At 33.8% G+C, this 24,003-nt stretch overlaps 1 protein-coding gene across 2 annotated transcripts in view; it reads right to left on the bottom strand.

Moving 5' to 3' along the window:
• Positions 1–137: 137 nt before the first annotated feature.
• Positions 138–24,003, bottom strand: part of vps9d1 (VPS9 domain containing 1) — an 81,753-nt gene continuing 57,887 nt past the window's right edge. For both annotated transcript variants that reach the window (XM_039763451.1, XM_039763452.1), the window contains exons 14-15: positions 11,742–11,846; positions 138–2,621 (exon numbers count right to left, since the gene is read on the bottom strand). In XM_039763451.1, coding sequence (XP_039619385.1) covers positions 2,522–2,621; positions 11,742–11,846 — 205 coding nt within the window. In that variant the 3' untranslated portion in view covers positions 138–2,521. The remainder of the gene's footprint in view (positions 2,622–11,741; positions 11,847–24,003) is intronic.

A 24,003-nucleotide genomic window follows, 5' to 3' on the forward strand; every position in this document is an offset into this window, starting at 1 on the left:
AATGCTGATCCCATCTCGGCACATATTTAGAAGAGAATGGCTCGTGGGATCCGAATTTACCTCAGGATTAGAAACAAATGTGATTATAAAAAAAAAAGTGGTAATGCATAATCGTTTTCCATTAAAAATTAAATTTACACATGCAGTTATTGAAAAGGCTTTTAATTTTTGCAGACTTTGCAGCTCTACCTTTATTAGAAATGCTCTCTTCTCCTCAAGAACAAATGTCACAGAAGACAGTTAACAGTGCAATACATTAAAATACAAGTTTTACAAAATGCATTAGAAGGTCACAAGCAGTTTCATTCCAAATTACCATTTCATTTTTATAATATAACCTAATATGTACAATACAAATGTCAACTAAATTGTAAATTGAATGCATGTGTGATTAAAAAAAAAACCAATCACATTGATGCAGTATTTAAACTCTAAAAAGGGAAAAGCATAAATGTGCTTAAAAATATTATTACAAACACTAGAATGAGTTACTTGGATAAATGTCACAGTGATGACATGGTAACATGACTCTTCCAGTAGGTTAAATAATAAATATACCAGCAATGAAAGTCATAATTTAAAATTGTTAGAATTTATAAAAATGATAAACACAAGAGACACACAGATTTACAATAAACTCTATATGTGATCATGTTCATTTTTTTAAATTTTATCTTGCTTAAAATGGTTTATAGTTTTCTAAAAATAAAGTGTAGAAAAACTATATTTATGGTATCACGCTGTATACTTTATATTTTCAGTGAAGATAGGTAACCATATTCTTTAAATAACATTTAAAGGCAAAAATTACAATTAATTAATTAATAAAACAATGCATTCTACAAGACATGAACATAAATCTTCATGTGACAACTAACTTCAACAGGATACAAAGACAGACAACAGAATTGCATAATTATTCTATATGAGGCGTGCTAAATAAAGCAGACTTTTGGCAAAAAGACCAATCTTGGATCTATATATACATCCAGCATACTGGGCACCTACACGAATGGAAAGGTTAACAGAAAGCACTTCAAAACATTTGTCACAGGATTGGCGAACAAATTGTCATTTAAAATATGAGGATACAGAAGATCAGATTAAAAAAAAACAAAAAAAAAAAAACAAAAGAAAATTATGTTGTAATTGGGTGCAGTGTGCTAAATCAACAAGTATAAAATAAATTAACAGCAAGAACAAGAGTTAAAACTGAACACTGAGTTATGAATTATACAAGAACTGTACACAATAACACAATATTAGTTCACATCACAAAATAAATAAATAAATAAATAATAAAAACACACCACACATTACATTAATGCGTGAATGTTTTGTTATGGGCAGCTTTTAATTTGCCTATTGATGAGATCCTTCTTGAAAATAGCTAGCAAAGCTTAGGAAAAATATAGATCAAAAGAAACAAGATGTTCAAGCTTTAATTAGATACATTCCTTTCAAACATCAAATATATATAAAAAGTATTCTTTGTGCCCCACCTCCCCCTTGGGAAATTCAGAAAAATTACAGCTTAGTGAGGCTTCCAAATTATGAAGATGCATTTAAACCGCATGTAAAGTGCAAAGAAAAAAAAAACTAATTCTAAATCTGTCTGATTGCCTGGCAGATTAATTAGAAAAGTCATGGAAAAAAAGTAATATGCAATTACTTTAAACCTGTCAAAAAACAAAAAAAGACCAACATGATTTAATAGAAGTACTTGCATTGTCCACGTTTTCTAAATCTGAAACCCAAAGATGTTTTTCTGATATCTACTGCAAAGAATTTTTTCCCCCCATAACCCAATTACAAAACAGTATTAAATCAATCATGCAAAGGCATATTTTCATTACCTAAATGGTTAAAGAAGTACCTTCATGATGAGGCATCTACTTCTACGGACAAATACTTCAGAGCTTCATGGATGGAACTGTTATGACCTCATAACCAAGACTTCTAACTAAAGGAAGTGGTTAAAAAACTATGGCATTTCATATACAAAGTTCAACATTCAAGACTGCAAAGGTACAATTTAGAAACTGTAAAGAAGCATGTAACTAGAATTGCTCTATATTACACATTTTCAAAAAATACTTGACCAAGCTAAATCTTATTCCTATTTACACTTATCTGTATGGTTCACTTTAAACATTGTAGTTGCAAACTAAATTTTCCCTTTCAATTCTAGTCAGAGTCTGTACAAGGGAAACTAAAAATCTATATTTCACATTTAACTCCTTATACGTATAGGAGTGCTTTCTCATATCCACACACAAAAAGAAAAAAGGCACTTTGTTCAAAATTAGCAACTATATAAAAAAAAGTGCAAACAAGAAACATCAGTAAACCAACAGCAAAACATTTTCAGAATGCCACAGAATATAAACTGTTATGCATTAAAAATTAACAAATGTAGTATATATATATATATATTACATAATTCTTTAGCATTTTGAACAATATATACAATAAGAAAAGAACTCCGTGTAATGCAGTCCATTACATTTCTTTGTAGTGCTTACTTTGATGCACCTCCCTTATTATTATGTAAAGATTCCACAAAAGCAATTGCACTTTGCATAGATGTAAGGCAATAACCTTCTTCTCCAATTAGATACCTGTTAATAAAAAGTGAGATATTGATCACAATTTAATAATACAAATATTTACTCATGAAAAGCAGATGCATTACTCTTAACTTTTAAGGAGAATGCAGGAAATTCAAATAAAAACATATGGCATACTAAAACATAAAAAAAAAGTTACTTGTTTTAAACAAAAACACAACAGATCACAATAGATTTTTAACAAATTTCATACTAAATACATATCAATTTTAAACCATAAAGTAAAAATAACAAAATATTTTCATCCATCTATTTATTGAAACTGCTTAAGCTATGCTTAGGAGAGGGATTATTTTATTTAATGTCAATAGGCTGAGCTGGACCACATTAGGTGGCATTTGCAAAGTATACTCGGGATTAAAATGACTGCAATAGTAGTAGGACTGTTACATGTACAGAGTACAATGAAATACCCAGTATAAAAAAAAGAAAACCTTGAAAAGTCTTCAGCATGAAACAATATACAATTTGGAAAATGCAACGCAATTCAAGTTTATATTATTTCCTTAAAAGCACTTGAAATGCCCTTTCTTAATGCATACCTCTTGTTCTACATGTACCATCCTACCAAATTTCAGCTTTTTAACTGAATAGGAAATAGTGTTTTGGTGATGAGTGAGTGAATGAACAAGTCAGTCAACTTTGCAATAGATTTTATACAGTATATATATTTAATGTAAAAGTACTTGAAATCCCTTTTTCAATAAATAGCCGACTGTGAGGTTTATGCATAAACTGCTTATTATACATTTAAAATATAAAGTGGGTGCTTTTGTTTTTTCAAAATAAATAAATAAATAAATAAATAAATAAATAAAATTAAATATATACCACCATCCAAAAATAATTTGGATTGCAGGTCCAGAGGCTACTAGGTTTCTGAGCAAAAAGTATCACAGTCGTGCACCCCATCTAACAACAAGGAAATGGTATTGTAGCAGTTATGATGGAACTGGAAAATGGTTAGTGCATTTCTCTTTCAAACAAGAAATGTGCGTTGGATTCCCAACACCTACACTAAACTTTTTTCTTTAATCTACCATCTCATTCACTGTTTTTGTCATGTCCCCCTTGTGGTCCCTGATGCTACCATATTCTCTGTGGACTTATTTATTGAATTTAGTGTTATATGTATCATCCACACACCACTTTCACAGCAGGCCTAGTACAGTTTACCTGTCATATTTGAAGATGCACTCTAGGAATATATAGTCATAATTCCACAACTTAAACCTCATAACAAATTGGGATTTATTCTTCTGACAATTACTTTAAACTTACAGTGGACTTTCTAAATAACAGCCATGGCAAAACAAGGAAATGTGGCTATTTCTATATAAATAAAAGAAAACTTGTCATCTGTTTGTATGTTTTTTTCCAGTAGTACTCAAAAATAGCTGCCAACATCTACAAGAGACTTCTAGGTATCTATAATCTACATGGTGTCACTATACAGTGAAAACAAGGGCTCAGTTAATCTGGTATATCTGTGTTTCTATTGTTGACCATTCAGTGCTTCCTTTAAGATGTCGGAGGCTACATTTTAAAGTTGCCATATCCCTGTTGGTTTGCGTTTTGCAGTCAGACATTTTGGGTCAAACTGCTTCTCCACAAGCAACCATATATTGCTTTCTCAAATGACTGTAAATTCTAATTTACTGAGATGTTCTGAAATTAAACTTTTTTTTTAATAAATGGTAACTGTTACCTGTAGGTGCTGAAGTTTAATATATCCACATTATAAATGCAATGAAACTGGTTTAGTTACAGTATTCCTTTTATCAAATCTCTTCCCCTAAAAAGTGTCTTGATTTGGCCATTTTGGAAAATCTTATAAGCATTACTATTCATACAAAAAACATGGCTATATAAGTGTGCCATATTTAGTGATTTTCTAGATCATGGTGCAATTACCTTTTGCAGTTTTTTGTTGCATTTTAGCAACAAATGCACTAAATGCTACATAAGTCTTAAAGGCAGAACACTCAATTTCAACCTAAACTTCAAATTAATGTGCATGTTGAATAAACAGCATAGACAGCTGCATGCTGACCTGCAAGTTGCCTCTGAAGTTTTGTATTAAGATGCCCCGTTTCACTTATTGGTGCCGATTACTTCAGACAGTCTTGCTATACATCCCTTTTGTTTTCCTGTTATTTTGATGAGCATTAAAGCAAAAATAAATAAATACTGAATGCTAATATTATAAAAAGATATGAATAACATTACTGTCCAGAAAAGTAAACAAAAACAGAAAAGTTAATTGAAATGAATCACACACAGCTATTGCTGTATGTGTTTGAGGCTTTATGAGTAAAATACCAAAATTTGTATTAGAACTTTGGGATAATATTCTGCAAAAAACATTTACATTTCTTTTTTCAGGAGGAGTTGATGATCTTGCCCATTCTTTCTCCATTGCTTAAAATCTCAAATTTAACAAGTATAATAAAATTTGGTAATATATCATTTTTAATTCGTCTTTATTTTTCCACCATTACACTTTCAAATCTAAGCTAGTTATTACATAAAGTTGGGAAACAAAGGGTGCTCAAATTGATGATTCCCGAGCATCTTATTGTCTCCAGTACTTGGAACTACTTCTACCAAGATCTGACAGACTAATTTGGCTAAGTACGGTGTCCATTGACTCAAGTAAAAATCCACACACATTCAAAATACAGTAAGGATCACTGACTCAAAGTGCATGTAGTCTGATGCCTTGGAATGTAAATCTGAAATGTAGCTTTAAAAAAAATAGAAATAAAAAAAATAATGGAGGAGGACAACTTGAATTTCTACCAATAAGTAAATGAGACTACTACTGCTACCTTCATATGAACCATCTGTTCCACGCTCCTTCAATTATATAGCAAATGAAGAGTATTGGAGCTCAACCCTTTGCTTTTTTGGTGCTGCTGCGAAAAACATTCTTTAATACTGTAGCATTAAGAATGTCACAAAACCACCAGGTCCAAAGGAGCAGGAAAAACAAAAAGAGAAAGAAAAACTACTGGGGCCAGGAAAAAAAACAAAAAAAAAAAAACAAAAAACAAACAAAAAAAAAACCAAAACAAAAAAAACAAACCCTTGCATACTGCAAAACGATACAAGTTTAATTCTGGAATTCAGATTGTTCAAGATGAATCTTGGATGCACAACTCATTAAGACCTCTTAAGGAAGCTAATTCACACAAGTAATAACACAACCTAAAGTATCTTAAGCACAATCTCTGCAACTAATCCACTTCAATTACAAAGACTACAAGAAGAGAGAGAAGTACCCCATCTGGAAAAAGAATGTCAGAGTTTGTATGACTTCTCCCTTTCATCCTATAAATGCATTGCATGTTCGGCTACTAGCCAACAATACTCTATGATACTATTCTACAATAAACAGAAATTTGGGGAAAAAAAACAAAAACAAAAAAAGTGCAGTTTATCAAATTCTTTAAAAATAAAAAAACAACAATTTGTTAACACTCAATTAAGATCAATTTATTTTTTTTAAATTACACATGAAAAACTATTTGTAACAACAAGCCAAGCTATGTTACCAGTATAAATGCCTTTATTTTACTACAAATGTAGTAGTTAAACATAAGTATACAGACGATGCCTGATGGACTATTAAATAGTTATTTTGTTCATGCCATACATACAGGCAAAAAAAAAAAAAAACTGGTCTTAAACTCACACCAGAAACGCCTCCAATATTCACGGTACTTTAAATCTAATATACTGCATGTTCTAGCACACCTGCACATGGGTTCACCTTAGCCAAGTATGCCTGAACATTCCATTGTACTCATTGTTGAAAAAAATATACCTGTCTATGTTTAGACTGGAAAAGAGATAGAAAGTGAAGTCTGTAAAACAGTGTATGCTTGTGTGCCCTGCACTGATGTAGATTTTGTTTTACTTGCCTCTTAAAAGAAAGGTCAGCATTTGTAACTAGAAGCACTTAAAAATTTCATTAGTGTTTATGCATGCAAGTTTGTAAAAAATTGCAGCACAATTATGCGAGGCTTATTTTAATTATTTTGCATTGCAAATATATTTGTTAATGGTGATTAGAGACCAAAGCTTGTTTACTGGGAATGGTACATACCAGCATCACAAACATTTTTTTCAGGAAGAAAGTGTTTTAAATCATAAGAATCATCTCCCCTCACCCAAGTCAATTAAAATAACCAAAAACATCCACCTTTCCTCAGACCTGCTATTCCACGCCATAGCATGAAACCTAAACTAGAAACACTGGGTGCTGCTTAAAGGCCAAACCATGATGTGGTGCCAAATACACACACACAATGTAGAATTGCCAACAAGCCTATCATGCATGTCTTTGGGATGTAAAAAGAAAAACAGGGTACCTGAAGGATAAACTCACTGTCTCTCACTCACACACACACACACACACACTTACTTGGAGTGGGATTTAAACTGATAAAATGCACTGCACATATGCTAGAAAGGAAAAATAACTGATAAGACAATTAACGTTTTACAGTATTTAATTCATTAACAAGATCTGACCCTTAGTTCCACTGTGACATCTAGTTGTGCTTCATTAAAAGGAAAATTACAAAATATTGATGTTATAAATACTTAGCATTTATATGCAGACTTTAAGATCAAGTGGATGTACCTTTTACTAATTTTATTTACTTTCTCTCTCATGCAAGAAATAAGAAAATTAAGGCAAGATTTTTTTCAGACATAAGTACCAAAACATAATAAAATAAAACTTTGCATTAAAGTTCGCAATTGGGAATAGTATGATTCCCATATCCAATATTATGTAATATGATATAACTAAACTTTTTATAATTTGGAATAGTTCCCACAGTATAATCTGATTTTAATCCTGGATTAATAACATACTAAAAAAGCAAAACTTTCATTCAAAAGAAAGCAACTGTGAACTACAGTCCATACAAAATGGTGATTTTGGACCATCAGTAAATTAACTCTCCAAGAACTAAGGCTATCGTGACAGCCTGCAAATCAACGAATTAAAAACTGCTGTTAACTTTGGGTGACCTCTTGTTAATTACTTCAAGACATGAACCAAAACAAAAAAAATCATCTCCCATCTGCCAAAGTTATTGAAAGGGGATTTAGGCTCATAAACAGTATTTATGTTTTTATAATGTAAGCTATTTTAACTTTGTGCCTATTTTTTAAGGAAACATGGAAAAGTATATTTTTAATGTAACATTAAAAAATAAAAGCATGATACACACAGAGAGAGAGAGAATGAATATGTACACACACACACACATATACTGTACATATATACACACACACACACACACACACACACACACACACATACATTATACACATACATACATAGGGTATAGAAAAGAATCACCCCCTTCGAAATATTCCCAGCTTTACTTACTCAATGCAACCTATAACACCCAAGTGAAAGATATAACTACAGATCGGAAAAGTTATAATAAAAAAAACAAAAACAAAAAAAAAACAAAACGAAAACAAGACATACGGAGATTAATAAAGGATCACCCCCAATGTCAATATTTTGTTGAACCACCTTGTGCTTTAATGACCGCCTTGAATGTGTTGGGATACTTCTCTATCAGCTTTGCACATCTAGATTGAGCAATATTTGCCCACTCTGCTTTACAGAACTGTTCCAAGTTCGGTCAAATGGGATGGTGAGCATTGGTGGACTGCTATCTTGAAATCTTTCTACAGATTTTCAAAGGGATTTACGTCTGGGCTCCGATTGGGCAACACGAGAACATTCACTTTTTTCTCCTTCAGCCACTGTGTGGTCAATTTTGTTGTGTGCTTCAGGTCATTGTGTTGAAAAATGAACATTCTGCCCATCTTCAACTTTCTGGCAGAGGGTAGCAGGTTTTCCTCAAGAACTTGACAGTATTTTTTCCTTCTAATCTAACAAGAGCCCCAGGCCCTGCGGCAGAGAAACAACCCCAGAACAGGATGCTGCCACCTCCATGCTTTACTGTAGGTATGGTGTGTTTGGGATGGTGTGCTGCATTCGATTTTGGTCTCATCTGACCAGAACACCTTTTTCCACTTGCCATCAGAATCTTCAAGGTGCATTCTGGCAATGCTCAAAAAAGCCTTAATGTGGCCTTTCTTGAGAAGTGGCTTTTTCCTTGTGACTCTCCTGAATAAGCCACAATTGTGGAGCACTTGTGAAATTGTTGTCACATGCACACAATGACCACTCTTTGCCATAAAACCCTGTAACTCCTTCAAAGTGGCCATTGGCCTCTTGGTAGACTCTCTAACCAGTTTTCTCTTTGCTCTAGTCATAGTAGTACCAAACACTTCCCACTTCTTTATTATGGACTTTACTGTACTCCTTGAGATTGAAAAATCCTTCGAGTTGTTATTTGTATCCATCTCATGCCGTATGTCTGTCCACAACTCTATCCCTGAGATCTTTTGAAAGTGGCTTGCCACCGATAGTCAGTTGTTTGCTGTCAGTTGCACTACCAAGCAATGGAATGATCCAGGAACAGCTGTTTTTATGCTTCACTAATCACACTGATTACAACTGATCAAAGGTGGAAGCCATTAACCATGGTCTGAGATATATATATATATATATATATATATATATAGAGATATATATATATATATATATATATATATATATATATATATATATATATATATATATATATATATATATATATATATATATATATATATATATATATATATATATATATATATATATATATATATATATATATATATATATATATATATATATATATATATATATATATATATATATATATATATATATATATATATATAGATATATATATATATATAGATATATATATATATATAGATATATATATATATATATATATATAGATATATATATAGATATAGATATAGACATTTTAGAGACCCGCGAGGCAAAAAAGAATGGCCACGGAGTGTCTCACAGGGACCATAAACATGAGACTTGGTGCAAAGAGATTGTCCCAGGGCAGTCTCACGGGGACGTGTAACATAAGATTCTTGCAAGACACACCCTTCTTATCAAATAGGAGCAAGGACAGCCAGCAAAACATTCAGTCATGTAAAGTCACGTGGCACACACAGATCCTGTGCTCTCAGCAAAGAAGAGCGAGCAGTGCGGAGAAAAGAGACCCAAGGCGCGATACATATACAGAGAAAGGTACTGAATATGAAAGCAGTAACAGTCGAAAGTATTTTAGCGTCCCAGCCAAGCTGAAGCCTTTTTCGTTTTAAGGGACAGTTCGGTCGAATCGAGGGAGGGCAGAGTGTAGCATGGAAGACTGATAGCTGGGTGCCGATTGATGCGGTAAGGGAGAGGTGATACTCGTGTGAGGAGGGGTTGGAGAGGGTGCTAGAAAGTTGTGTTTGGGGTTACGCAGTCGACGATTGTTAAAGTAGAACTTGTGACACTTTATTACATCAGTCGCTACAGTATCAAAAAAAAAAAAAGATAGCACAGATTGCATTACTGCAAAACAAACAGAAATTAGTTTAAGTCGGAGAATTTCAAAAACGGGGTTTAACTCACATGCATTTATTGGTTACTTTGCAAAACAAATTATTAACTGCTGACGATGTGGATCGTTTTGTCTTTGCTGAAATTCCAAACAGAGAAATCTATCCTAAATTAAGGTACAAAGTCATTAAACACAAGTCTCACAGACCTCATTTAAAAGATTCAGCATATTGGGACACGAACAATTCCAAATATTGTTTTTACAGAAGTTCTGAAATAAAAGTGAAACTAATGAAATAGCATCAATTCAAAGAAAACAACGCTGTACAGCAAAAAAAAAAAAAAGGAATATTTCGAAGGGGGCGATTCTTTTCTATACCCAATGTGTGTATATTATTATATTATAGTATATTACACACACACACACACACACACACAATATATATTATCTTATATATTATATATTTTATATAATATATATTTCCATATGTATCTCAAACATATACATTATATAGAATATGATTGATATATGTATATTATACAGTATATACAGTATGCAATACATACATTTACACATCTATAGATATACCCATGAACATATTATACTATACATGTATAGTGTTGTGTCTATATACAAGTTTAGTAAACAAGCAAATATTACATACTCTTAAATATCAAAGATGCTCAAAAAAATTAACACTGTGTCCAATAATCCCTGAATTTAAGTCACAATTTGTAGTACAATCTAAATTGTGCTTATGCAGTCTAAAATTCCTTCTTATGCTTGACTCAAACAAAAAAAAGCAAAACTTATTAAAACATATTTGTTAGTATAATACTAAATTTTGCTATCCTTGATTGTGTAAATGATCAGTAGGCTATTTCAATCTAATCCACAAAAGAGGACACTGGTAAAAGGAGTCTGAATTGTAGAATTATCAAATAGAACTAAAATGCAAGCTGTGTGCATCCATAGTTCGTTCCTTCAAAAAAAAAAAAAAGAATTCCAATAAATACCACGTTTCCTGGAGCTTTTTCTCAATTTGTGTGTATTCTAAAAAGGGGGATGCCAAATGCTGAAATAGTGTTACTACAGTTAAAATATTAAGGGACCACACAGTAAATACACAATCAGGACTGTTTACAGCAAGGTGATGGGAATATTTTCCTGCTTCAATCCTGCATATCACTGAAATGAGGCACACTTGCCTTGAGCAAACCAATACTGCCATACTGCTGGAATATATTCCAGTCCCTTATATGAGAATGTCATGTTAGGTTACATACTTGTTTTATTGCAATGGCTGAAAATTAATCAAGGTCCCAGTCAAAGTGAACTAAAAAGTCTTCATGATTGTCAGCTTTCCTGTAGGGGTTTAACATTGGCAGTACATCTATGCATGAATATATTGTATGTAAAGTAAATATATTAATATAGATGCGTGTCCAAGAGAAATTAAATTAAAATACACTTACACACTATTTGTTATAAATGCTCTCCATTAAGTAGTGAGATCATTTAGTTTTTGTGGACTAGTGATACGAACGCTCCAGAAACAAGGCTACATAATGAGGCAATATGAACAAATTTGAATTACTCAAAATAACCCTACCCTTCATGGATGAACTCCTCCAGTGCTGCACATTCCGACACCAGTTGTGGAAAGTTACTCTTCAAGGCAACATATGACAAAATTGGAAGCAGGTCATCTGCACCACTGCAAAGAGACAAAAATTACTTTATGTGAAAACAACATGCACTAAAGCGGTACTTTGCTGTATTTTGCCAATTTAGAAAGGATATAGTGATACTGATTGCAACAAACTTGTACATCGATTTGTTTGAATGCTGGTTTATCCAAAGCACAGTTTATTCATTACTCTTATTAAAACCGAGCTTAAAGGCATATTCATCCATCGTTTTCCATTTTAAATGTGGTGTCTTGCTTAATTTCCCACCTAAATCCTTCATGAAAGTTGCAACCAAAAGTGAACACTTAGTGCACATCATGTCTCTTTTTATCCATAAACAAATATATGGCATTCAGATTTAGGGTAGCATTAAGTAGATAAATAAGGTGTTTTGTATTTCATCAAACACATGTAAGCTGTGAACAAGAGTAAAAAAATAAAAAATGCTCCAAAGGAAAAATTATTAACAATTACTTGGAATATAATCTAATTTTAAGGTTCTGGAATAAGTAAAATTGCTTGCAGCACTCAGCTGTTGCAAGACCAAACAATATTGTGTCTGATATATTTAGAATTTTTTTAGTTATTTGTATATAGCAGTTGTAGATCTTCAAAAATCCAAATTTTTATCAATATTATAGTTTATTTCAAAATGCCCTTGAAACGAGACATCTGAATGAAACTTGGTAATCATAAACCAATAATCCGGTTACTAAGCTTGGAAAGCCATTTTTTTTTAACTAAGGCAACACTAATCTAGAGATGGAGCACTGGTTTAATCCTTGCTAGTTGTGTGATGTTTTCTGACAAACCAGCCCAATGTTTCAGAGTGGTTTTTTTTTTATTATTTATCAGCAGTGTAAAACTTGACTTCATAACTTACAGTGATGTGGTACTAATGGCTGTGTATTTCTATAACTACTTGTGTATCAGATGTTTTGTGTGTTGTTTTAATGCTTAACTTTCAGTTAAACATATTACTTACATATCTATAACACTCATACCAATGTCCAAGTGATATTTTTGGGAACTCAAGGATGAACATATAATGTTGGCAATGTGATAAACAGCAATTTTCTATTAACTTGTGTATTTAACTGAATTCAATAAATACTAATTGCTTGTGAATTACCCTCCTTAAACAATAATGAAATCTTATAGTTCATGTAGAGGATACAGTGGCTGCAGGTCTTAAAGTTTTTGCATTAACCAATTTCTTAATTGGAACGATTCCATTTTCTGCTAAAGCAACATGTTTTTTGGAACTATTTTTAGTTAACTTACTTGTTATGATTCAGAACTGTTAACTGTTTATTTTAAACAGCCGCATTTATGTTTTGATTCCCATTATTTTTAACCATCACCAGTGAAAGAGACACAAATGACAAAGGAACCAACAGCTCTCCAGCTAACTTCATTACATTTAAACCTCTGTATATGCATCATGAAGCATCCACATTAATAGAGGTTTACAAATAAGAGACAAGGGAAGGATCAAGAAGTACAAATCTGTTTTGGTCCACAAAACATTCAGATAATGTTCTCAAAAAGGAAACTCTACAGCTTCTGGAATTCTCTTGGGAGAATCAAAGCACTAACAAGCCATAAAATGAAATAAGTTTCATTACCAGCAAGAATTGGCTTCAAATTAGGAAACTGATTGGGGAAAAAAGCCTGCAGCTACCACGGCCCTCCAGGAACATAAATGAGAATCCTTTGTCTAAAACAAATCAGTTTATCAGGTCTATCACGACTGTTGTTGGCCAGGGATCAAAATTTTGATAAAGCATATATTAAAACTTTTAAATAAATTCTATTGAAGTAATTTAAGTAAAAAAAAACAAAAAAAGTTGTACATTGTTGTCTTGTATTTAAATCAACAGTAAAATGAACAGCATAAGGATTGGTCCATAACTCTGAACTGAACAGTATGGTTAAAATATACTGTAGATGAATTTAGATGTTAATATAAAGCCAGGACAGCATTTAGACATTGGTGAAAACCACAGAATGTGCAATGTAAGAACAAACATTGGCTGGCAAACTACTGTGAAAAGATACTTGTGCTCAGATCCTGCACACATCAAAATGCCCTTGAAATGAGACAAATACTGTACATAAATATGATAAATGGCATATGCTGATGACCGTACACATGCACAACCACAGGAATAAAGAAAGAACTGAGAGACAACAGCAGTTGTCCTGCTACTGCACTGCCACTGTATGCACCAAAAATAAGCATTAAAAGTATCACCCTAAAATATGAACAGTATACACTCACCTAAAGGATTAGGAACACCTGTTCATTTTCTCATTAATGCAATTATCCAATCAACCAATCACATGGCAGTTGCTTCAATGCATTTAGGGGTGTGGTCCTGGTCAAGACAATCTCCTGAACTCCAAACTGAATGTCAGAATGGGAAAGAAAGGTGATTTAAGCAATTTTGAGCGTGGCATGGTTGTTGGTGCCAGACGGGCCGGTCTGAGTATTTCACAATCTGCTCAGTTACTGGGATTTTCACGCACAACCATTTCTAGGGTTTACAAAGAATGGTGTGAAAAAGGAAAAACATCCAGTATGTGGCAGTCCTGTGGGTGAAAATGCCTTGTTGATGCTAGAGGTCAGAGGAGAATGGGCCGACTGATTCAAGCTAATAGAAGAGCAACTTTGACTGAAATAACCACTCGTTACAACCGAGGTATGCAGCAAAGCATTTGTGAAGCCACAACACGCACAACCTTGAGGCGGATGGGCTACAACAGCAGAAGACCCCACCGGGTACCACTCATCTCCACTACAAATAGGAAAAAGAGGCTACAATTTGCATGAGCTCACCAAAATTGGACAGTTGAAGACTGGATGTGCATCCCACAAATCTCCATCAACTGCAAGATGCTATCCTATCAATATGGGCCAACATTTCTAAAGAATGCTTTCAGCACCTTGTTGAATCAATGCCACGTAGAATTAAGGCAGTTCTGAAGGCGAAAGGGGGTCAAACACCGTATTAGTATGGTGTTCCTAATAATCCTTTAGGCGAGTGTATAAATGTAACAGCAGAAAATTAGTACTGTTGTATTATTTTTATTATTTGATAAAATCTGCATATGACTAGAATGGTTTTCATTTTGAAACAGGTGCTCTATATTGCCACTCATTCAGAATATTAAAAAAACGGAGATCAAAAGATAGAACAAATGCCACTGTTTTTCGTTTTAAAAGTGGTGTCATGGTTAATTTCCCACCTAAATCCTTCCTGAGTGTTTTATCCAAGCAGCAGATGTTAAAAGCATTACTCAGCCTCTGTATCTGCAAAACTATTCTAGAAATCAGTGTTTTAAAGTTACTGTCAAACATCATTTACTGATGCATGATTTATTGTATCATATAAAATAAGCCACACAACAAAAAGGCACTAATAAAATCTAAATGAATGACACCCTGTTAATGCTGTGGCGATCTCAACATCTTTGCAAAGGGACAAAAGGCCCAAGTCTTTAGAGTCCTGGTGCTTCCTGTTTTGCTATACGGTTGCAAGACATGGATGCTATTCACTGACCGGAGACGAAGACTGAATGCCTTCAGTACTGGGTCTCTTTGGAGGATCCTTAGGTACCGGTGGTTTGACTTTGTGATGTACAAGTACTTGCTCACAGAATTCCAAAAGAAGCACATTACCAGCATTGTAAGGAAGAGTCAGTTATAGCACTATGGCCATGTGGCACAATTCCATTACAGAGGACCTGAGCAGCTGGGCCATACCATGGGGACACCCATATAACACCTGGCTGCGGCAGATAGATGGTAATTTCCAGAGTGGGTGTGGCAATACTCCTTGACACAGACATTACATACAAGTTAGATTCATTGACTTTACCTTATAATTGATTTGTAAACTATGAAGTTGTAGATTAAGTGTAGGACATTTTCATGCTTTCCATCATCAATCTCTGCATTCATGAAATACTCTTCAAAAAAATATATAAGCAACAGACGTGATCACTGGTAAACTCAAAGTACTGGCACATATACAACTTTTACACTGCAATTGAAGGTACCACTACATCACAAAATGTATTATTTCATAGCTCTGTTCTGTTAACTATTGACCATCAGTTTAACTTTTTATGTGCTATTTGGTAATGGAAAATATATAGATTTTAATAAAAGGCTCAGGTTTGACTATTAAGACTTGCTACATGTTAGATATGTAACTAAAAATCATTAAGTATTGCCTCTACCAGGAATAATGCCAAGAAGGTCCTTTGCTTCCCAATGTTTTTAGAAAAGGAGGTGTTACAGATATTAGTTAGCCACAGATTATTTTATCATCACACAATTTTACAGTTTGTTGTGACTATTGTATACTGCATGAGTAAAGTAACTTTCATGGCCTGCATGTGCTTCCTTTTTATTTTAATTTTATGAAAGGTGAAAAACTGGAGAAAATTAATAAAAAGCCAAACAAATATGAGAACCTACAAAATTCTCAAATGTTTTTAAAATGAAGTGCAATACTGTTCTATTGTTACGTATATTAAACAAAACAAAAAAAAAATACAATGAAAACATGTGGAAAAAATGTTAAATATTAACAAATCAAAAAAAAAAAAAAAAAAAAAAAGTTTTTACTAATACTCTATAAAACACGGACATTCAGCATTTAAACTGCGGCAAGTACCACAAAAAAAATTAAATTAATATAATCCAACTTAACATACAATTACGTAAAAAGGTTGGGTTTTGTAAACTTATTTACTTGCTTCCCCAGCTTATCTTCACACTTGACTTCATTTGTTTGAAAAATGCTGTGGTGTGCGTGAGTCAAGTTGTTTATATTAGACATGAAATGCAACACCGCCGCTCTGTCACGCACTCTTGTAAACACTCATTTTAACTTGGAGTTTACTTTCTAGCTTTGATTGTTTTCTTGGGTGTGGGGAGGGGAAACATCTAATTATATCACTCCAGCATCATTTACATTTAACAAGTGAGCTAGGATATCATGTGCTGAAAAGAAAATGAGGTGCCATTTATAAGCCACTGTGTTAATTCTGTCAAGTTTTATTTTATTGTTGTATTTTCTCATGAATATTAGGAGTTGACACAGAAGCTCTGAATATAAAAATGTATAATTTATATCACATGGGGATTTTTTTTTTTACACTTTTTTTATATTGTTCATGATTTCCTTTAATACAGATACTTTTTGGAATGATGTCAGCAACTATGAACTCCCTTGAAACTATTGTATTTAAAAGCTAAATAAATAAAAGCATGGTGTGGGTAAGGAAACAAAGCTTAAAGTAAAGTTTTTTTTTTATTAATAATATTATTGTTATTTATTATTATTATTAATTATATAGCACATTCCCAACCACAAAGCGCTTATGCTTTATGGTCATCTGTCAAACATCATCTCTGGGAACAATGATTATTCTTCTTGTGTTACATTTTGTAAATTGTCTGCATTGCAAACACAAAACTGCTTTTTAATTGAATGTTCAGAAGCCTAAAGAGAGCACTTGCAGCACCACTATCACACCAAGGAATAGTGATGAAGACAGACTATGATCTAATTGTTTAATAATTGTGGTGGCTATTGGTTGCTGGACCAAAAAGGGTCATGTTCTACAATTTACAGTTTCAGTGAGCCAACTTCCAATTTATGATTGGAATTGCATTAAACAGAAAGCCAAACAAATCAAAATTCAACACCAACAATTCAATTTCAAGTATTGGTTTGATATGCTCCATACCACTTTACATTCCCTTTAAGCTGCATAATTGCTCTTCACAAAGCATAATATTGATTGCACTTTGTTTTTCAAAAATCATGTCCTAGACATTAGCCACTTTGAAATACACCAGCCTCTTAATGGCAGATAAGACATGGTCTACTAAGTTTTTGATTAAAAAAAAAAACACAAAAAAAAAACTGCTTGATAGTCTACCCCATTATTTCTTCCATTTCTGGCTTGCTACATATTATCTGCCTAGGCTTTACAAGTTGAGGATTGCATTTCAACTGTGCAATTCCAATTTGCTACTTATTTCTTTTAAATTTGGCATAAAAAAAAAAAATCAGGAGGTTCATGCATAGATGTACAACTGCTTTCAATGTATCTCACAGATAGAAATATTAAACTGAAATGATCAACTTTAAAACAATAGAAAAAAGTGTATATATATATCTATATATCTATATCTATATCTATATCTCCACTAGCAGGGATTTATTTAGACATAGTGATTCAGAGTATTAAGCAGGTGCAGCATTGAAGGTTCTTAGAAAGGAGGGATTTATTAGCAACCCATATAATGATTATTTGAGGCAAATGAGGCTAAATATTTAGGGTGTTGTTGTTTAAGGGACAGAATATTTTACCAATCTGCAAATCTTTGAACAGACAGTTTAGTCTACAAAACATTTCAAATAACTGCCTGATGATTGCTGCAAATCAGCAACGTGGAACTTAACATCACTGTTAGAAACAACTTGGGGCAAAGGACAAAAACATTCCTTTAACAAATTTACTCCTTAAAACACCAGAATGGAAGCAAAACATGATTTTAAGACAAGTCTGAAGCATCAGTTTAGGATCAAAACAAAACAGGCTTTACCTTGCCTTTCTACTGGTAAATTTGAATTTAAATCCATCATCATTGTATCTCTGTTTTAATTCTCTCTTAATGTTTGTTTTTAATATTTTGCTTTTAGTCCTGCTTGTTGTAACTGTACAGCGCTTCGGTCAGTTGTAATGCTGCGTTTTTAAGCGCTCAACAAATAAATATGGTATGGTATCATATAAAGCAGTCATTTGAATAGCTAGAATTTTAACTTTAATGCCTGCAATGTTTCTCTTATTGTTATAATTGAAAGTATTTTTCTGAGGGAAAAAAACCTGAACAAAAATTGCAACAGCTTTAAACTTTAAGTCTTTTTTGTTACATTTTTAGGTGCTCAAAGGAAAGGTATCTCCCCTCACTTCAAAATTCTTTACCAAATACAGGCAAATACACATCATACAGTAAACCAAAAAAAGAGAAAACCTTCAGTATTTGGAAATTGTTCCCAAGGATGAAGCAGACTTGTGGAGGACCACAATTTTTTTTTTACGTGGTCCAGTCCCGGAAATGACCCTCTATCTGCTGCAGCCAGGTGTTACGTGGGCTTCCTTTTGGCCTGATCCAGCCACTTAGGTCCTCAGCAATGAGGATCCTGCTAGCTGCATCGCCTTCAAGGAATCGTGCCAAATGGCCGCAGTGCCGTAACTGACGTTCCCTTACAATGCTGTTAATGTGCCTCATTTGGGACTCCGTGAGAAACCGCTCATTCAACACAAAGATGAACCAGCCACACCCCCATTCTAGTGACCACATGACACCCCATGCTTTCCCAATCTGTCTACTGACTTCATAGGAAGAGTCACCAGAGACATGAATGTCACTGCCGAGGTAAGTAAACCTCTTAACAAGGTCAACACTCTCTCCGCAAACAGACACACTGCTGATGGCTTTGCCCAAGAGGTCACTAAAGACCTGGATCTTGCTTTTCATCCAGGACATTCGCAAGCTCAGACACTCAGATTCCTCTCTCCGTCTCTCAAGAGCCCCAATCACAGCCTCCATGAACACCACAGTATTGTCAGCAAAGTCAACATCAGTAAATCTTTTTTCACCAACAGATGACCCACATCTGCTGGACCCCACGACTGTGCCCAACACCCAGTCCATGCGAGCAATGAACAGAGAAGGAGCAAGAACACACTCCTGACAAACTCCAGAATCAACTAGGGAAAAAAGCAGATATTCTGCCTCAACTCTGCACAGCACTCACAGTACCAGTGTATAGGCTGGCCATGATATCGAGCAACTTTGGGGATCCCGCAAAGTCTCAGGATGTCTTAAACGATACGCTAAATTTATAGTTTGTTAGTATAAAAACTGTGGAGGGGTTACAAAGTGAGTTTTAAAGAATTCACCCTAAATGCATGTAAAATTCTCACTTCAACTGTATCTCCAATTCTCTGTAACAACCACCAATATCTAATATAAAAACAAATCATACATACCTTTTTAACTGCATCTATACAGTAATCGGTTGTGTACAGCTAGGACTTTTAATCTATTATATTAGACTTAACTTTACTGCTCCATGCCCCACTAGGCCATAATAGTGAAAAATGGAAAAGCCTAGATTCTACTACCATAAAATCCTTTTGTTATTTCTTCACTAAATTCCCTTGTTTGTATGTAAAGCAGTATTTAACCTGCTTTAAAACCAACCAACACTGGCTGACTACCAACACACCTGTACTTGATGGCTGCTTCATTATCGCACGTTTTATATTTGTTCCCCATTAACCTACCTGTACACTTTTTAACTAAATAGTTAATCGTTACTGGGGTGGCTCCATCACCTTTCTCTTCAAGGGAGAAGCCATTCTCTCTCATCAGCCAGACATTTCATGTGCATGCAGCAATTTCAAAATTGAGGATTTATATCTTCAAAGTCCTGTTTCCTTGCTCCCTTCTCTGTAAATGTTGTATCAAAAATAAAATGCTGTCATCAGCAGTGCAGCAACTTATACCACAGTGCACGCTGACCATTTTCTGCATTTATTTCCCATCTACTTGTACAGGTGAGCAGCTGTTTATCTACAGATGCCGATTTGCATTATACACAAGACAGGCACTATACATTTAACTCTTTGCCATTCCCCTTAGTGTATTTCTAGTTAACTTTAAGCTCTCCCCCCTTTCTATGAACCTGAAGTAATTTAGCATTTTGTTATACTACAGGTGAAAAAACAAAAAAATAATTAGCACATTTCTTTTTCCATTTTGGTATACAATTACAATTCATAACATGTTTTACCTTATCCTTGACCAATGCATTGCTAAAATACTGTAATATAACATTAACCACAAATTATTAGAGAATATTTAAAAGTTCACAGTTAAAACTTAATTTAGAACTATTCGAAAAATAGTTGAAAATTAAATACAGAGGACAATCAGAAACAAATGTATACAAATTGAGTTTTACCTTCAGTCTTAAGTATATTGTAGGTTATTAGATGGAAAGATTAACATTTTTCTTGTCCTACTGTGCACATATATAAGTGTTGTTTCATTTTAGCATTGTCTTCACAACAGATTTTATTTTTTTTTAATAATTCACATCTCTGTTCTGTGCTTTAACTATGTAATACGATGACCCAAATTTGGGAGTATTTCTATGTTTGGACTCCCATTGCTTCTTGTCTCAAAGGTTTAGCATCAGGTGTGACCCAAATTTGGCAAACTACAGTATTCTTTTGTTCCAAGCTTCACTAGAAAAAACGTTTCCAAGCAATCTGACCTAACAAGTTTTCTGGCTGGATTTTTGTGCCAGAATTTACTACACTATATGAAAATGTTGGATGGACAGAGTCGGAACATGAAAATAAAAGCTTGAAAAATGCAGCCTAAAGCATTCAAAAGACAACTGTGCACTTAAGGCTGATAAATATGTATTTATATATAATGATTGTTTGATTCAAAGTAGCTTGGCTTGGCAACTGAGCAGTGAAAAGCACCCAAAACAGTAATTTGTTGTTGTGTTTTGTATTTTTTAGAATTTGTTTCAGTTCCACAATCTGTAACTATTGTTCACCCTGAGAAGATTTCAGAAATACTTTCTGTATGCTAAAGGTGTGAACAAATGTGTCAGTAAAACAACGGTGTGTTTAAAGAATGCTTAAGGCCTGTCATAAAGTGAATTATGTGCAGAATGGATTTGGACCATTAGTCAAGCAAGCGACTGGACAGCTTCTAGAATAGAACTTCATATTGGTAACCAACCAAAGGGAAAAAAACACAGATATTCCTTGAATTGTCAACAGAACTGGAGAAGAGTCCTGGAAGTAATGCAATCATATAAATGAGGCATTCACACAAAAGCTACTTTGACATAACAGTTAACTATTATGAAATAAAAAAACAGACCATGGCTATGATGAAAGAACTGTAGTTGTTTGTATAAACATCAGTTAATTATCAAAGCTGCAAAGAAAATTTAGCATCTAATTTATTAAGTGAGCATATCCTAATACAATTTTATTTATGCTTGACCTTAGAAGAATAATATACTGGGATTGCACTTGGAACTACACCAAGCAACAGGACTAGGGAATGGCAAAGAGTAAAAACTACACAATGCCAGTCTTGTGCACAAGTGAAAGTAGGCATCTGATGACAAACAGATGCTCACCACTTCAAATAAGAGGGAAATAGCTGCAGAAGCTGATCATTATGAACTGTGGTATAAGATGCTACACTACTGATGGCAGTCTATAATCACAACAACAACATACACATTTGCACATGGCCCATTATTAATGATGATTTAAGTTAGACTAGTATAGAAAAACAATCAATCTACGTAGATATACTGTTGCCCACCCCAATTTGTAGAACATGGAAAGTTGATATACCTATTCGGCAAAAAGGCTTTTTCAGCATGCAAAGATAGTAAGAACCTCAGATATTCAAATTGAGTAGGACAGTACTTTACATTGCACAAGCATTGAAGACTTGCTACCAAATGTATTCCTTAATTAAATCTTTTTTGATGTTGGTTGATATATTACATGGGGTTTTGGGCAAGTACATTCTTTAAGGTAAAATATTTGCCAGAATCAGAATAAAATCACTCAAAATTACACATTCTATCAAGTGGTTAAACTTTCTTCAAGATGACACTTCAATAAAGATTGCAAAAAAAAAAAATAAAAAATAATGGCACAGAGTTAAAAACCCTTAATAAAAAGTCACTCCTAGCCATCTGGGAATGTATCCCCTGGTTTTATACAGTAGAAGTAGTGTCAAATTCAAGCTACCCAAAAAATCACTTCATTATTCAAAACATGAAACAAAAAGATTTCTTCAAAATCCCTTTTTAACATGCATTTAGTATCTAGACAATAAGGCATTTTAAATATGATATGGCTAAATTATGCCTCTGGTTCTTATCTGATCTGTACATTTGCAATTGTATGGAACACTGGCTTTAAAAAAAATATTAATGTTGAAGGCAGTGCCCACAGAAATTCTTCCAGACTGAAATGCTGGAGAAGACTTGTAACAAAGTGGTTAGCAAGACAAAGAATGTCTAAATGCAAAAAATGCTAGTAGCATTTCTCGTACAACTGACTGCTGACTTGGATTAACCGAATACACAATGAGTGTAATGATTCATTTTATTGACAGTAATTCAAAGATTATTCAAGTGGTTTCAATAAAAAGGACAGGACAGTGTTTCACAAAGAAGTGTACACTGTGCAGTTTATGAACACTGGGACACTGAAAGACTGTACCCACTGCTGGTTTTCAGAGATGGTGCAATTATGGTCAAGGGCATGAGAGTGGTTAAAATGTCTGGTCTTAGCTGTAATACAAATTTTCTTTAGCTTTCCATATATGATGGCATCAATTCAAAAAAAGAGTATTTTGAGATATTCTTATCTAAAGATGCACAACCTATTTTAATCTCCTTGACGTTAACCACAAGCATGACTCAGGCTAAATACGAGTCAGACTCTGGGTCAAGTGTAATCATCCGCTTTACAGTGTTAAGTCCAAACAACTCAGGATAAACTCTGCTGCGATCTAGTGGATGAAATATCATGCTGCAGAAAACCTGAATACCTCTATGTGTTGTGCCACATTACGGTAACTAATTAATACTCATGAGTGCGGCAGAGCCTTTAACCAAAAGCACAATGGCAAATAAAGTCAGTTTTAGAGCATAGTGATAGCGATGATGTGAATTGGACATCAGATGTTGAAATCGATGCATACAGAGAGTATTGTGCGACTGAACTGCTGTAACATGCATGATGAATTCAGTTGTTGAAGAACCTATCTATTCTACCCTCCACAATCCCAAGTCAGACGATTTTTAAAACACAGTGGTGAACATTTATAAAGACCACAGAAGTTCATTCTCAAATGAAAAAGCTGAGAAACGGTCTCCTCCAGTACAATCTGCCACTGCTAGACTGGAATAATTAAGGCCATTTTAAACGTTGGTGAAAACATTTTTTTGGAACAGTTGCTCTCAATCAGTCTTTATTATGCTTGCATAAAAGTTAAATTAAAACATATTCATGTGAAAACATTATACAGTT

Source organism: Polypterus senegalus, chromosome 9 (assembly GCF_016835505.1).
Source record: "Polypterus senegalus isolate Bchr_013 chromosome 9, ASM1683550v1, whole genome shotgun sequence".
In the NCBI taxonomy this organism is placed as follows: domain Eukaryota; kingdom Metazoa; phylum Chordata; class Cladistia; order Polypteriformes; family Polypteridae; genus Polypterus; species Polypterus senegalus.